The following is a 17,417-nucleotide window of genomic DNA, read 5'->3' as shown; positions in this document are numbered from 1 at the left end:
CATCGAAGTTAAGTTGTGCGAGATTGAACCAACAATCTCTCCAAATGGTAGACAAAACAGCAGTTCTAGCAACTTCTACAATCGACAAAAATTCCAAAATATTGTCAAAGTATTTCTGTAAGAAGTTGACTGATTCTATCTGTCCCCGACATCATTTACATAACTTCAGCATATGCAATTTAAAGAAGAAACAAATTAAAATTAAAACAAAATCCTAAAATGGGTACTTGGTGATAGTAATTAAATTGGAATACAAAAGGATTAGTGCACCCAATTGCAGAGTAGAAAACACAAATAAATCATATATCGAAATCACTTAATTCAATTTCAATCGCACTATAAACATCTATTGAACATTAATCCCTAAAGATTCTATTACAGTATGAAGTTAGTGTCTGGGATTGAAAGGAAAGGCGGAAGAATGTATATACACACAGAGGGAACGCAGCAAACAAGGCAGGTCCTATTGTTTGGACAAAGATATATTATTTGTGTATTGAATGTACATTATTTGATAATATGATGTTTACTTGGAGATGTAGCATCTTTTTATATCCGCTGCCATTGCTCAGGGAGCTCAAAGGTTGAATCCGTTGCCCGGTCGCCAACAAATTTGACAATACAACTATACAAGCATTAAACAACTTGTGAATTTGTGATTGCAGATTACCACAATTTACATAGAACCCTAGATTCCTAATTTTACTAATTTGCGTATACTCAAATTTAATACCTCAATTTTAAGCCTGATGTGCGGTGTGAACAACTACTCTTGATGAGAACCCAAACCTTCGCTATGGCTGGGCAGTGTGGGCGAGACAATCAGAAAGTTGCGTCTTTGAGTTTGCACTCCCGGTCGGGCTACTCCAGTTTCGACTTTGAATAACTGAGAAAATGGAATCTTTTTTTAAGAATATAATATAATATACTTCGTAATATAATATAATTATATATATATATAGGATATGGTTCAAGTGCGAATAGTCACACAAGTGAAACATGAGGTGAGATATGAGTCGTAAAAAAATTTTTTTTAAAAAAACACGCTTCCTAAGAATTAAATGCATTTCCTCCTACTATTGTTGAACTAATGTACCTTAAGTTAGCCATTTAATTGGAAACAAGATTACAAGAATGAGGGTAGGAAACCAATAGCACCTACCCAAGGTATGAATGTAACTTAAGTTAGCCATTTAATTGGAAACAAGATTACAAGAATGAGGGTAGGAAACCAATAGCCACTACCCAAGGTATGCAGGGTCGTATCTGAGCATGTCTAGCATGTGCAGTCGCACAGGGCCCCCAATTTTTGGGGCCCCATATTTAAAAAAAAAATAATTATATGTATATATAGTTTACAAAAATTTAGGCTAAATGTATGAAGATTGGACCAATTTGTGACAAGATGAAATTGAGCCCAATTGATAATTGCTTTAAAAATTATATATATATATATATATATATATATATATATATATATATATATTGCCAATTCTAATATATATATATTTCCTAATCCTAAAAGATTGCCAATTCCGTTCCGCAATTATATTTCATAAATCATAATTCTACATCTCAATTAGACAATTAGCGAACTCTCAATTCCCGACCCTATAAAATACGGCAATACCATAACGAAATTCGACAATTCAACAATTCCCAATTCACAATTCAGTAATTTCGTAGATCGCAAACCGCAACTCAACTAATTCTTCAATTCTTCTTGAAACAGATAAGTTGTTTTCCAAATGCTACTATTGCATATTGAATATTATTGACTATCCCAATTACTATTGCCTCTGCAGAAAGGAGTTTTTCAAAGTTGAAATTGTTAAATCTTACTTACGATTAAGTATGTTGCAACAGAGACTCAATGGATTAGCTTTAATATAATCTCCATTGAAAATGAGCTTTTAGAAGAAGTTGATATCAAAAGTTTGATTGATGATTTTATGTCTAAATGTGCACGATGCATGTCACTTTTTAAATAAAATTCTATATGTATTTTTTATACAATATTTATATTTTGATACAACTTTTTGAACAACTATTACTTATATATAAAAATTACTCAAAAAAGTGCCCAAATTAAGATATGGCACAGGGCCCCAATTTTTATTCGAACGGCCCTGAGGTATGTATGATAGGCTCAAGGTGTTGGCAAGAATCTGCTACTTTGTTGGGGTTAGTCGAAATCAAAAGATATTTAGAAAGAAATTAAAGAGATTAGGGGAGGGAGAAGAAGTATCCTTTTTACCCTCTATGGGCGAGCACTAGGGGTGCCAAATGGGTCAGCCCGATCTATATGGCCAGGTTGACCTGTCACCGGCAAGATAGAACACAGGCTATATGTTGGGCCAACTCGTTTTCTGTCAAGTTACATAATATGTACCCAACTAGCCACATAGCGGGTTGGAGGACTAAATGGGTAATCCGCCAACCCACTTATTATTTAATGAATAATTATATATAAAAAATATCAAAGCATTTATATAATTTAAAATTCAATTCTCTAACTTCTAAATTATTACTTAATACACATGCTTAATAAGTTAATATGCACATGCAAAAGTTGAATCCTCCAATTGCATACCGCATATGGCTCGTATATGGCTCGAATGCACACGCAAATTTTGAACAACCCAATTGATCTAATTTATAGATATGTTTTTTAATTCACTAGATTGGTTCTATTGGACTCTGGGAGGGTGGTTCTCATAGGAATATCAACATATATATATAGAGTCATGATCCGGTGCGGCCATGTTCTCCCGTGCGGCCGTGCGGTTCACACCACTCAATGTTACGAAATACACCACTCAATGTTAAGAAACACACCACACAAATATACATTGTGGTGTGTTTCTTAACATTGTGGTGTGTTTCATTGTGTTTCATTGTGGTGTGTTTCTTAACATTAAGTGGTGTATTTCGTAACATTGAGTGGTGTGTGACCGCACGGCTGCACGGGGGAGCACAGCCGCATTTGAACCAAAATATATATATATATATATATATATATATATATATATATATATATATATATATATATATATAATTGTGTTCGCGTGCGGTAGGCCTTCTAGGATTAAAAAAAAGTGCGGTGACAATTTGGTGTGTGGCTTAAGGTGTTGAAAATTTAAGTGCGTCAATCTAAAACCTAAAAAGTTTTAGAGCCGAATGGTTTGCTCCATTCACATGGGTGGAGATTAAACCACCAACCTCATGCATAAGGGGCAAGGTGTTAAACCACAACACCAACCATGTTGGTTATATCTTATAAAATATTACTTGTGACAAGAATGCAAGAATTGAACCCTCACCCACTGAATAAAGAAAGTCTTAAGTTGGCTTCTCATCTACCAAACCAATTGTCTATGACAAATTGAATTTGGATATAATTGTCACAAGTGTAAATGTTTGAATTTATAAATGTCACCCTCAATTCTAAGTGATATAAATGTTACCCCTTACGAATTGTCAAATGTGGTCATATGTTGCCACTCTTGAGGGGCATTGTTAGTCATGTGACATTTTGTACTTATATAATATATAGTTATATTAGTAGTGGATGATAATTAGTCAATAATGTATTCCAAGAGTATAGGAGAGTTATGTGCAGTCTCTACTATAGGACTCTATCAGATTGTATTACGGTAACAGTGAATCAATCTATGTTCATCTGGTATCAGATTCAGGTTAGGATCTCACTTTCTCTCTCTTACCTTCCTACTGCCCGATGACTTCACCAGCGACTGACGGTGCGATCACCCCTGCCGTTGCCACGGTCATGCCGCCAGCCCCATCCTTGTCGGCGGCCACCCATTCCGTCACCATAAAACTTACCTCCCGTAATTATATATACTGGAGAACCCAGAGTCTCCCTTTTTTGCGCAGCCAAGGTTTGGTTGGCTACATAGATGGATCACAGCCGTGCCCATCGGTGACCATCCCCTCCGGCGTGCCATCGACCGCTGCTTCTCCCTCGCCTGCGATCCCGAACCCGGCCTATATGCCGTGGGCACAACAGGATCAGGCAATCCTTTCCTTGATCGTCTCCTCACTCACCAGTGAGGTGATGTATCTCGCTGTGGGAAAGGAGACTTCCCGCGACGTTTGGGACTCCATCACCGGTGCTCTAGCGTCGACGTCGAGGACCCGCTGTCTCAGCCTCCTAGGGCAGTTCCAGACGCTCCGCCAAGGTCACTCTACACCGGCGAAATATCTTGGTCAAGCCCAAATGTTAGTCGAGGCTTTGTCGCTTGCCGACCGGCCACTCACCGCCGACGAGCAGATTTTGTATGTGCTACGAGGGTTACGCCCAGAATTTCGGGCCATGGTGGGTACGCTTACTGCTGTTGCAACACCGATCACCATACCACAGTTGGCCGATCATCTTCAAGCTCAGGAGTTCCTACATGCGGATGATTTCACCCCATCTGAGTCGGCTCCATCGCAGAACTCCCCGTCGGCCTTTTACGCAGGTCGCGGTCGGAATAACTTCGGCACTGGTGGGCGGCATTCGTCCTCTGGCCGTGGCGGACGCAACTGGCGAGGGCGCGGTAGTGGCACTCCTGGTCGTGGTGGCAGAGGCGGCGCACCAAGATGTCAAATATGCAGGTCCCATGGACACACTGCCGTGACGTGCTTCAAGCGCTATGACGATCGACCTCCAGTCCAGGCGCATGCCACCTACTCCAGTGATGCTGTTGCATCGACGCCGACAGATGTATGGTATCCGGATACCGGAGCCTCTTCCCATGCTACGCCGGATTCGCAGCTGATAGAGCATACCGAGCCATATGTTGGTGGTGATGTGCTGAAAGTAGGCAACGGTACAGGTTTGGACATATCTAGTGTGGGTCGCACGGTTATCCATTCTGATTCACACTCATTACAAATGTCTAATATTTTACATGTGCCTAGATTGTCTCTCCCATTACTGTCAGTTTATCGGTTCACTAACGAAAATAATGTGTATTTTGAGTTTCATAAAAGTTTTTTTTCTTGTGAAGAACTGCACAACTCAGGCGGTGCTTCTTAAGGGTTTCACTTCGGGCGGTCTCTACAAACTCTTAATTCCACGTGTTCACAGTGCGTTCGTTACCGCCCGAGCCTCATCCGCCATTTGGCATCAGCGTTTGGGTCATCCACACAGCCAAATTCTGCAACGTGTTCTGAAACATTGTCCGGTCACTAATAAAGCTAGTTCGTTATCAGTCTGTTCGGCTTGTCAACTTGGGAAATCGTCTCGATTTCCTTTAGATAGGGTTGAAAATAATAGTAAAGCTGTATTAGACTTAATTTTTACTGATGTCTGGGGTCCGTCCCCCGTTATTTCAACTTTGGGAAGTCGCTATTTTGTCCTTTTTGTAGATGACTTTTCCCGATTCACTTGGTTTTATCCGTTGCGTGTAAAATCTGATATATATAAAGTTTTTACCTTGTTTCGGGCGATGGTAGAACGTCGGTTTTCGCGTTCTATCAAAGCCATCCAGTCAGACCTAGGTGGAGAATATCATCGTCTCCATACTATATTTGAATCCTTAGGGATCACACATAGACAATCATGTGCGCACACGCACGAACAAAATGGGAGGGTAGAACGACGCAATCGTCACATAGTGGAAACTGGTTTAGCGTTACTCGCTCAAAGCTCAACACCTATCAAATATTGGGATTTCGCGTTTGAGTCTGCCACGTTTCTTATTAATTGTCTACCTTCCTCTGCTATACAATTCAAAAGCCCTTACTATCAATTATATAATGTTCAACCTCCTTATCATTTTTTTCGTGTCTTTGGTTGTCGTTGTTTCCCTTACCTCCGACCATACAATCGCCACAAAATCGAGTACCGCTCTGCCCCATGTGTCTTCCTAGGTTACCCGGTTTCATATAGGGGATACCGTTGCATGGATCTTCACACTAGTAAAGTCTATATCTGTCGCCATGTGCGTTTTGACGAAAATGTTTATCCTTTTGCAGTCCAGGGTTCCTTACAAGATAATATTGATCCAGAGATCACTCCTGCTCCATGGGGGTCTGGACCGATCGTTACTCGTGTGTTTGATTCACCTCCGACTGTAGTCCCGCCATCAGACACACCCACGTCTGAGTATGTTCCAACATCTTTATCTCAACCACAGTTTGATTTGCCGTTGGAAATCTCTACTACGACCGCTGATGCTACCGTGACTCAAACCAATGCCACTGGCCATGCCATGTGCACACGCAGAAAAACTCGTGGTACGGGGGAACAATTTTACGCTCTGCACACCTCTACTGATCCAACTTGTTACTCCCAAGCTGTGGGTCACCCGCATTGGAGAGATGCTATGGATCAGGAGTTTAATGCGTTATTACATAACACCTGGAAACTTGTGCCTGCTACACCGCTTATGAACATCATCGGTTGTAAATGGGTATACCGCACTAAGCGTAAAGCGGATGGAACTATTGAGCGACATAAGGCACGACTGGTTGCCAAAGGGGTTTAACCAGGTGGCTGGGGAGGACTTCTTTGACACCTTCAGCCCAGTTGTCAAACCCACGACAGTTAGGCTCCTGTTTTCTCTAGCTGTCACTCACTCGTGGACTCTTCGTCAGCTAGATGTCCACAATGCCTTTTTGAATGCCACCGGGGTACGAGGATCCGCTACATCCTGGGCACGTCTGTCATTTACAGCGGTCACTTTATGGTTTGAAACAAGCACCTCGTGCATGGTTTAAACGCCTTCATGATTTTTTAACCTCCACGGGTTTCTCACCCTCCAAGACCGATGTCTCCTTGTTTTACTATACGAGTGGTGACTCGCGAGTTTATCTACTTGTGTATGTTGATGATATAATCATGATGGGTAATGACACTGCTCTGGTTGATTCTTTACTGCACAGGTTATCCACTGCGTTCAAAATCCGAGACCTTGGTACACCTGGGTTCTTTCTTGGTGTTGAAACGCTACAGTATAATGGCGGGTTCTTGTTATCTCAAAAGCGCTACATGCAGGATATTTTAGTCAGGGCGGGCATGGCAGACTGCAAGCCTTTAGCCACGCCAGCAGCTGTGACTCAGTCCTTTTCTCCTAGCCTCGACCTCCATGATAATTCGACTCAGTATCGCCGCATTACGGGTGCTCTACAGTATCTCACTATCACCAGGCCGGACTTATCCTTTTCTGTCAATCGTCTATGTCAGTTTATGCATTCACCTACTGCTGAACACTGGTGCCTCCTCAAACGGGTTTTGCGGTATGTTAAAGGCACATTGGATATGGGTTTGCGGGTTACTCCTTCCTCACACTCCACTTTGCATGCCTATTCTGACTCTAACTGGGCTGGATGTCCGATAGACAGAAAATCAACAAGTGGCTATGCTGTGTTCTTTGGTACTAATCTTATCTCTTGGGTCTCTCGGAAGCAACGCACGGTTGCACGCTCATCTACTGAGGCGGAGTATAAAGGACTTGCAGATGTTGCAGCTGAAGTCACCTGGCTAGTGTCTTTGCTTAAAGAATTACATCTTCACTCTGGCAGTCCTGCAACCTTATGGTGTGATAATCTTGGGGCCACTTATATGGCGGCTAATCCGGTATTTCATGCACGCACCAAACATGTTGAAGTTGATTATCATTTTGTTCGCGACAAAGTAGCTGCAGGGGAGTTGGTTGTCAACTTTGTGTCTACACAGGAGTAGCTGGCTGATATCTTCACCAAACCGTTGCCTACTCAACGCTTTCAGACTCTACGTACCAAGCTCAATGTTGTGTCCCCCCAACCTGGAGGGGGCATGTTAGTCATGTGACATTTTGTACTTATATAATATATAGTTATATTAGTAGTGGATGATAATTAGTCAATAATGTATTCCTAGAGTATAGGAGAGTTATGTGCAGTCTCTACTATAGGACTCTATCAGATTGTATTACGGTAACAGTGAATCAATCTACGTTCATCGGCATAAATTACAACATCTAGTGAATATATATGGTCATAGTTTAACAATTCAAAAACAACATTTGTATCATTTAAGATTGAGGTGACATTTATAATTCACCTATACTTTATGAAAATAAATTACAATTTTTCCTTTTATTCACCAATAATATGTTAACATATATTTTTTAGGTTTGAGCACAAAAGTGTAGGAAACCTCTCCCAACTCAAACGAATTGCCGCTAGCCGCCTTTCTCTGTTTCACCGTTCCGATCACAGGCTCTTCTCAATCCCAATCTGCTGCGTTCCCTTGTGTGTATGTTTGAATCTTTAGGGTTTAATGTTCAATATATGTTCATAGTGCGATTGAAATTGAATAAGGTGATTTCGACATATATATGATTTATTTGTGTTTTCTTCTCTGCAATTGGCCGGGCGGGTGTACTAATCCTTTTGTGTTGCAATTTAATTGCTATCGCCAAGTACACTAGCTCATTTTAGGATTTTGTTTTAATTTTAATTTTGTTTGTTCTTTAATTTGCATATGTTGAAGTGATGTAAATGATGTCGAGGAGGGGGAAAGATAGAATCAGTCACCTTCCAACAGAAATACTTGACACTATTATGGGACTATTGTCAATTAAAGAAGCTGCTAGAACTGCCGTTTTGTCTACCATTTGGAGAGATTGTTGGTCCAATCTCACACAACTTAACTTTGATTTTCAATTCTGTTCTTATGTTGGGAGGAAATATTATGGCAGTTATAACAGCACATCAACTTGTATGTATATAATCAACAAAGTCCTCATGCAACATCATGGACCTATTCGAAAATTTGTCTTCAATTTCAAGTTTGAGGATGACGTATCAATCAGTAATGGGCCCTCATTCTCGGAAGTTTGACTTCGATCAATGGTTCCTTTTTATCACTCGAAAAGGTGTTGAAGAAATGAACATTACTTTTCCAACAACTACTATTGCAAAAAAGAAATACTTCAAGCTCCCAAATTGCATATTTTCTTGCTTAACTCTCAAGAGGTTAGATCTCAGCAGAATATTAGTTGCACCAACAATAAATTTCCCTTGCATATTTCTGAATGTCACTTCACTTAGTTTTGACGAAGTTGTCTTTGGTACTGTTAATTTGGATTGTGTTATAGATGTTCCTATGCTTGAGACTCTCTCATTTAGCTATTGTGAAAATGTGCCATATTTCAACATTAAGGCTCCAAAGCTTGGCAGTTTAACACTCAAGAATTATTAAATTGAAGATGATATTGAGGTTTATGAACGCGTTCTCCCGGTTAACTTGGATTTGTCATTTATTCATACTCTTTGTTTGGATTTTAATTTGAAGGTAAATTAACTTCTTCTTCTTCTTTTTTTTTTTTGTGGATTATTACTTATTTGAAATATATTTTAGGAACTAATCCCTTTATAAAACTTTTATTATTTCCAAGCATTTTGTCAGTGAACTTACTAGATGGCGACGTGAACTAAATATGGAATGCCTGGAGTTATCATATGTTGAATTTCACGATGATTATGAGTTTTCTTCATTTATTTATTCATTACGAATATGCCCAAAATTACGCAAGATCGACATAATGAGTTTATGGGTAATCTTCATTTTCATTGATAAATTGTTTAATGAAATTCTAGTTGTTTCTGTTATTGTTTCGCATTACTTAATACAAGGTTATACTAGTGTAAAAGATGAATTAATTGACTTTTTTTTTTGAAGTTTGATGCAAGAATCTCTTACTCTATACTTTGGGATGAACTTCAAAGTGTGGATAAAGTGCTTAAAATGTTTCACACTTTCAAGCTTAGATTATTCAATGGGTCGAGGTCTGAATTGCAATTTATCAAGATTCTGCTTGCTTACTTTCCGACACTTGAAAAGATTGCCATTATGCGTCGGGTGAAGCTTGACTCCCATTCCCACCAGGAGTTTGAAATCATGCAAAAGCTTGTACATTTTCCTCGTGCATCAAAGAAAGCACAAATCATTTACATATAAGTGTCTTATCATATTTTTATCGAATTGAATTTATGCATCTCCTTGATTCATGCTCTCTAATTAAGTTAAATAATGTGTAATTAATGAAGTAATGGTTAGCTCGAGTATCCTTACTAATTGAACCTACTAGCACACAACCCTTTTTTGGTTTTGAATTAATCTTTTGGTGCTAGCTATATATCTACAAATATGCCAAAAAGAATGAAGATATTTTGTTGTGTTTTATAAAAATATAAGGATTTTTTTTTTCAATAATGATATAATGTCATCATTCCACCAAGATGAATTGTGTGGAATGCAATGGAAGAAAATGCAAAGACATGTACATGAAAAGTTTAGAATACATCATATTGCTTCAATTCCCCTATTTATATAATGTTGCTGTAACGGCACAAAACTCTGAACCTAGTATGATAGTAGTGCAAAAACTCACCCATTTTAATACTGTTTTAATGGAGTAATCTTCTAAGTCCTCCAAAAGTCTTGAAGCAGAGCTATCTTCAATTCTTTAATTTGTTGTTACACTTTTTTCCAAAGTTAATGGAGTAATCTTCTAGCTCCTCCAAACTGTACTGTACATTTCTATACACAATAACTTCAACACAAACCTCAAACCCGAAAAATCGAACCTTCAGTATGCCGCTTGAAGGAATAACCACTGCTAAGTAAATGTTTAGCGGCAAACAATCACTAAAAATAAGTGGCTAACTTCCCCTTATAAAATTCTCCATTCTCCTTGCTAAATCACTAAAAATTTGTCTCTTAACATGTCTCTCCTTCATCCCTCTCTCTCATTATTCCCCCCTCTCTGTCTCCTTCTCTTTGCCCAATATTTGCATGATTTATGAGATAATCATAATTTATTGCTTACTTATATTATCTGACTTGAATGTATCCCAAATTTTCAATGCAAAACTAGCACATTATTTGCAGCGGTTAAAAAAAAATGTAGATAAGCAAGTGATGCATGGACTTACAATTGCCCTTTTAACTGTGTGCAGACATGTGGTTAATATCCTTGCTGAAAATGGTGGTTCCAGGATCCTTGAAAATGTGCCCTACAAAAATTCATGCCTAACTCATTTATTGAGAGAATCACTTGAAGGGAATGCCAAATTCTCTGTCATATGCACTGTCTCTTAGGATGACAAGTATTTTTCTAGGCCTTCTCTATGTGTAGCATTTGGGGGATTTGTTATGTCAAAGTGTTGTCCAATCAGGGCCGACCTAGGTCCAACGTTGGGAGAGACCCTTCAATTAACCCATACAATCTTTTAACTTCATACATTAGGGAATGCTAGATTGCTGGGAATGTTAGATAACTGGGAATGTTAGATTCCTGTGTTTGGTTTAAAATTGAAGTAGGTAAATAAGACAACGGAAATAAGATAAATTGATTAAAATTTCAAAAGCTCAATATTAGGAATAAGATAAGAGAATGTGAGATTACCTAAGAAATCGGGGTGTATCTCACATTCCCTTCCAATGGCTAAAAACTTCATCGGGAGGTTATTTTACATTCCCTGGGAATCTTACATAACCTGAACCAAACATGGGAATCTTATATTACAAAACAAATATAACCTTAGTTATCTTATATAACTTGAACCAAACGCCCCTAAGGGTCCTTGTTTTTATTTTGTCCGGCTCGGGCCTATAGAATGATAGGACCGACCATGTGTCCAATGCAACCTTTTTCCTTCCTATGCTACAACTAACATGGTCTTCTCAATGTAGGCATATTAGTGACACAATAAGCACACTCAGGCTTGAAAAATGGGTTAAACGAATGCAGAATGATCAAGTAATCAATAAAATCTTAGAAAATGATGTTAATGATTTCAGTGATCAGATTCATATGTTGAGGCATTTCATTTGCCTTAAGAAAGTTTATATTCTGTAATCATTTGAAAAAACTGAGTTGATGATATTGTTTGTTGATTACTGATTATACATGCTGAAGGTTGTGAAACAGAATGTTATATGAGTTGTTCAGAGGAAAGCAAAAATGAAGAAATTAGCTCTGGCCGTAGCATTTCAACCAATACATACCACCAGTGCCATGCTCTCCAAGCTGCTGAGTTGTCTGAGCCTTTGAAGACTCAAAATACCACAAGAAAAAGTTATGACTATCAATTCTCATGAGAGTGAAAAATGATATTCATCATCTAGTAATGATATAAATGGGAAATTTCCTTTTGCATTAAACCATCATGTTGAATAAACTACTATGTTGCTTTATATTTTTTTATGTAAAAATACTTTTCAGTTGTGTGTGCAGTTCAATTAATATGTAAACGGTTGTACTTGTACATAATATTGTTTGATATTTTTTGTCAAATATTTGTTACAATTGATTTTCTTTTCGATGGGATGTGTATAAAGATTTTGTTTGTGGTTGCGATGCAAATTTAAATTTAGAGATTTATAAGAAAAAAACATAATTTTATAAAAATAAAAAGTAAAGTACAACAAAAATTTTTAATGGCAGTTCAAAAATATCACTACAATTAGATAATAAATAATTTTAAAAATAAAGCATAATTTTGTGACGGTTTTATAAATGTCGCTAATATTTAAAGTAAAAATAAATAAAATATTCGTGGCGGTTACAAAATCGCTGCTAAATGCATTATAAACCGTTATTAATTCCTGTGATTTGGTGTACGCAACCCGTATCCCTCTGTCTTACGGTCCGAGTTCGCTCCAAGAGGCACAGGAGTTGGCCCAAGGAGAATCTCACAAATCGAATCCGGGTTCTCTCGAAATTCTTCCTCACAAAGAGAGCTCACTTGCCACTTGAGCTACCCTATTGGTTTCAAATTTAAATATTTAATACTACTTCTTTTTAAAGTAAGCATTAAATGAGATCGACTCTGTTACAATGTAGTAACAGTTGCCTCCACTAAAGCTCGAACCCACTCCCATCATCCATGTGGGAGGGCTCGAACCCACTACCATCATCCATGTGGGAGTGTAAACCGAGACACCGAGTGCCACTAGACCACAAGGTCTTTAGCATATTTAATACTACTTGAAGTATCATTCTTAATTTGTGTTTTAAAAATTGAAAAAGAAAAGAATATTTTAACTAAAATTCTCCTCACGTGATATCCATATCCCATAAAAGGGAAGAACTCTTCATTTAACACCTAAAAATTTTATTAAAATTTTCTTCAAACAAGAATAGATTTTCGTCATAATTATTGAAAGTCCTACAGTCATACCTCAAATTTTATTATGCTACTATTAAATTTATTTTATCAAATTATTTAGGCCAAAAATATTTATTACTCACTATGTCTCATTTTATGTGTCTAGTTCAGTTAACGAGGTTTGACTGAAATATTTTTAATCTAATTTTTCATAATATTAAGTTTAGTATTAGTATACAAAATTTATATATATATTTAGAAACTACACTAAAAGTACTATTAAACACAAAAAAAAAAAATCAAATTTAAAAATAAGTCAAAAATACTAAAAAAAAAATAAAGAAACAAGAAAGAGTTGGTTTGAACAATAAATAGTAAGTAGAACATAAAAAATAAGACAAAGGAGTACATTTTATTACAAAATTATATTGTATGCAAGTCTTTATTTCACAAAGATAAATTTAGAAAAAAAAAAAACTTCCTAACTCCTTTTCACTTGATATTATTTTTGGAGAACCTACACTTATAGAACTTGATATCCACAAAAAGTTTGGGTTGAAAACATATTCCAGTAAACACAGAAAATTCCGTTAAAGCATTGGCAATGTGCTATCCAGCAAAATTCTATCTGGGGCAATTTTAGAAAAAAAATTCCAGAAAATTACTTCTAGGCCTTAAATATTGATATGAATTTTTTTGTGTATGTTCTAAACTTGCTGAACTTCATATCTGGAAATTTTTTTATCAAAATGTTTTACCAATTATTCCCATAAAATTCCACAATCTAGGTGAAAATTATTTGTACCTTGATTTGGATGCTTTAGCCATGTGATCTTGATTTAGCAAGAACATGGAGGGACCTCTTCTTTATATTTTCCAAATTGTTATTTATCATTCTTGTCAAACTCTACTTGTATAATTAAGTAGAAAGCTAGTAGAGTAGAGGAAGAAATCAATTGGGATGTTTTAGATGTAGTATGACAATTATGTGATCATCACATGTCTTTGGAATAAGATGAATTGTCGTGGTGTGGAAGCGTTGGTTATTAAGTGAACATATGCATAGGCATTCAAGTTAGGCATTCAAGTTTGAGAGCGAATCAAACATTCCTAGATTAGACTCATTAGAGTTTGCTAGATTTGAGGGATCAATGGTTGTATAGTTATTTTTCACATAATGTATTATGTTTGGATGTTAGTTAGTTATTGGATGTTGTAAATTAGCCTGAGTTTTTGGGTATAAGTAGATACGCAGTAAAACTCCATTTCCTTTTTGGGTTAGAGGTTTACACTTTCGCAACTATATTGCACGTACCTAGTCATTTCCTCTCTTTCTTTACTCTTTCTTCCACTATGTACTAGGCAAATTAGGCAAACTAAACTTCAATCATTCTTTCAAAAAAAAAAAAAAGAAGCTTCAATCAGAAATCTCCAAATCAACTGTGAAATTATCGAATCACGCCTAAAATCCCTATTTGTTTCGTTGTTGCTTCGGGGTTTTATCATACTGAAATTTATCAGTTCGTAGCTTCATCAATTTATTATAGCTCGTTTGGTTTGCTGAAAAATATTTGAAGGGTGTATATGTTCATACAAAAGAACTAAGTACTGCAACAGACTTTTTACAAATTATAATGATAAGACGTGCACTGTGAAGAGATGTTTTAGCACCAAAGTAGTATTTGGTTCACCTTTTGCTTAATTTAGCTCCAAAATAGTGCACTGCGAAGAGAATCCTGTTTCATTCTATTTATTAACATCTTAATTATTATATAAAATTATAAATTGAATATATATATATCTTTTATAAAAAAAAATTGAATATATATTGTAGCAGATTTATGCTAGAAAATGATTTTCAAAAATAAAAATAAGAAATGAAAAGGTAATTTTTAAAAGAAATGTCAAATCATCGTCCACACCAACATGCAACCTGCTAGATGGAGTGTTAACTACTGTCAGGTGAAACTGCATACATTTTGAGTGTTGGGTGACCTAATTATCATTTTTTTTTTGTTCAGTGGCCAAATTATACTTTCACGTTTTATTCAATGACTAATTTGAACCTTGTTTCTTTATAAAATTTTAGTTAATGATTAATTAATTTCGAAACTACTAATTAATTAAAAATTTAAATAAAAAAATTCCTAAAACTAAAATGAAATCCTAGACCCTAGTTCAATATAATCCTTCGCCCTTCAGCTCTGCGACTCAGCCGTCTCTCTGTCTCTCCACCGCAATTCTCCAGTCCCCACTCAGCTCCACCGGCAGCCGGCCTTAGTCTTCTCCGTCTGGCGTCTGCTACTCTGATCCACGGCTAATCTTCAAGAGGAATAGCATTCCGTTTCCCTTCTGCTTTTCTAACCCGCAAAGGCCCAAACATCAGAGGTGAGGGTTTCTGTCACTTTTCCCCCAATCTCTGTTTTCTCCCCAACTCTTAGCTTTCTAATTTCATTTTATTTACGAAATACTAAATTTACAGTTGAAGAATAGAAGGATTTTAGCTTTTGATTTTGATTTCGAGTGACGCATCGATTTAATGGGTCGTCGACGTCGGCTAATCAAAACCACCGTAGCGGATGCAAATGCAAGTAGAGATTTAATAAGTGCGTTGCCGGTAGAGGTAAAGGACAGAATTTTGGAGTGTTTGCCCACTCGAGACGCCGCCAGAACTGCTCTGCTCTCAAAGTGCTGGAATGATGTTTGGTTGCAGCATGGGCGGCTTGCGTTCGATGGGGAATTCTTGCTAACCGTCCAACAGTGCCAAGATGACTATGGTAAAACCCTCGTGAACATAATCAATAATATCCTCTTTGCGCGTTCTTGGCCGGTTAAGAAATTTACTCTACAGATTTCATATGAGGATCCTTAGCCCCAGCAGTCTGATATTGATAGGTGGTGTCTTTTTCTGTCAAGAAATGGTGTGGAAGAACTTAACATATGTTTAGATAGTAATGATTATCCTCAGCCCCAGCTGCCATTTTGCTTACTCTCTTGCAGGACAATTAAGGAACTGATAGTCCGAGGTTCCACTATTGATTTGCCTGTAAATGCTTGTGGTATATTTTCCAATGTCACTTCATTAGCTTTCTTCAATGTTATATTTAAGTGTAGTGTTAGTGGAATTGCCTCTAGTATTAGTTTTCCTAAACTTGAGAAGCTGGCTTTCGGAGGTTGTCGAGGGATCAATAAGTTTGAGATTGGCCAGCCAAAGCTTGAAATGTTGTCTGTTATTGGTTCTATGTATGATGTAGTTGATTCGAGATGGTTGGCACCGCATTTGAAAGCCATTAAGAATCTTTCTTTGTCTGGATCTTCTTTGTGGGTGAGAATCTAACTCATTTTACTAGATATAATTCTTTACCTTCTGGCTTGTTAAAGTTCTTGTGGTGGATAATTTTGTTTCTTTATTCCTATTTTTCAAGGGTATGGATGTATCTGTGTTTCCAACTGCAATAAATTTGCAAGTGATGAGGCTATATGAACTAAATTGTGGTCTTCGGAAGCACCTCATCGTTGCTATGCAATTGCTTCAAAAATGCCCCAACCTATGTGAACTGCAGATTATTGCGAATGTGCTAGAGTATATATTTAGCGATCATTTATGATTCTTCTTGTTTTGCTTTTTCAAATGTCCTCATTGTTGGTTTTCTTTTTCATTTCTTCATAGTTGGTATTGTTTTTCATTTCTTCATAGTTGGTATTGTTTTTCATTTCTTCTTGAGTTATAGTTCTGTTGGAAGGATGAAGAAGAAGCTGCTTCAAGGCTTTTGGAGGATCCGAACGGTGGCTTTGTTATTCAAGACCTGAAGATGCTTAACACAATCAAGATTGAATCATTCAGTGGATCCGCATTCGAAATGCTTTTTATGAAAATCCTGCTCTCAAAATCCCCTACGCTAGAGAGAGTTGTTATTGTGAAGTCTTGGGGTACGAATGCCTCCCAGGTGAGAAAAATTCAAAGGAAGTTGGAATGCTTCCCTTGTGCATCTCCAAACGTGCAAATTGTTTGCACGGGCAATTACTATGCGTCTATGCGTGGTGATTGGATGGATACCCATGGTTATACCTTTTCAAAAACTTAGTAGGGTGAATCTCCATGGGTTTTATTTGGGTGCCAGCTTATAAATGTAAGCAAAGGTTGTGTTGGAAGTTGAAATGCTTTCTAAGTTGTTTAGCATGAGGTATTTGTAATCAGCAAGCATTGTGGGCAGTTAAGGTTCCTAAATTTGCTTTTGTTAATAAATTACTTCAATTATGCTGCCTCTTCTCTTTTTTTTTTTTTTTTTTTTTTTTTTTTTTTTTTT

The 17,417-nt window shown here is 37.2% G+C and overlaps 2 protein-coding genes across 5 annotated transcripts; both read left to right on the top strand.

The window, feature by feature from the left end:
• The first annotated feature begins 6,631 nt into the window (after nt 1-6,631).
• LOC116024148 (uncharacterized mitochondrial protein AtMg00810-like) lies at nt 6,632-7,693 on the top strand. Its single transcript, XM_031265047.1, has one exon. It carries the CDS (start codon nt 6,632-6,634, stop codon nt 7,691-7,693), a length of 1,062 nt encoding a protein of 353 aa, XP_031120907.1.
• A 7,600-nt stretch (nt 7,694-15,293) lies between these two features.
• LOC116024025 lies at nt 15,294-17,375 on the top strand. 4 transcript variants are annotated; one of them, XM_031264925.1, is made up of 6 exons: nt 15,294-15,498; nt 15,593-15,887; nt 16,111-16,169; nt 16,282-16,435; nt 16,536-16,712; nt 16,842-17,375. In XM_031264925.1, exons 4-6 carry the CDS (start codon nt 16,331-16,333, stop codon nt 17,193-17,195), a joined length of 636 nt encoding a protein of 211 aa, XP_031120785.1. In that variant the 5' UTR covers nt 15,294-15,498; nt 15,593-15,887; nt 16,111-16,169; nt 16,282-16,330; the 3' UTR covers nt 17,196-17,375. The 4 variants fall into 4 exon arrangements, with proteins under 4 accessions (XP_031120785.1, XP_031120784.1, XP_031120783.1 ...); XM_031264924.1 differs by having other exon boundaries at nt 16,111-16,435; XM_031264923.1 differs by having other exon boundaries at nt 15,295-15,498; nt 15,593-16,169.
• The last annotated feature ends 42 nt before the right edge of the window (nt 17,376-17,417 follow it).

This window comes from Ipomoea triloba, chromosome 7 (assembly GCF_003576645.1).
Source record: "Ipomoea triloba cultivar NCNSP0323 chromosome 7, ASM357664v1".
Taxonomy (NCBI): Eukaryota; Viridiplantae; Streptophyta; class Magnoliopsida; order Solanales; family Convolvulaceae; genus Ipomoea; species Ipomoea triloba.
This window is presented reverse-complemented; position numbering and strand designations above follow the sequence as displayed.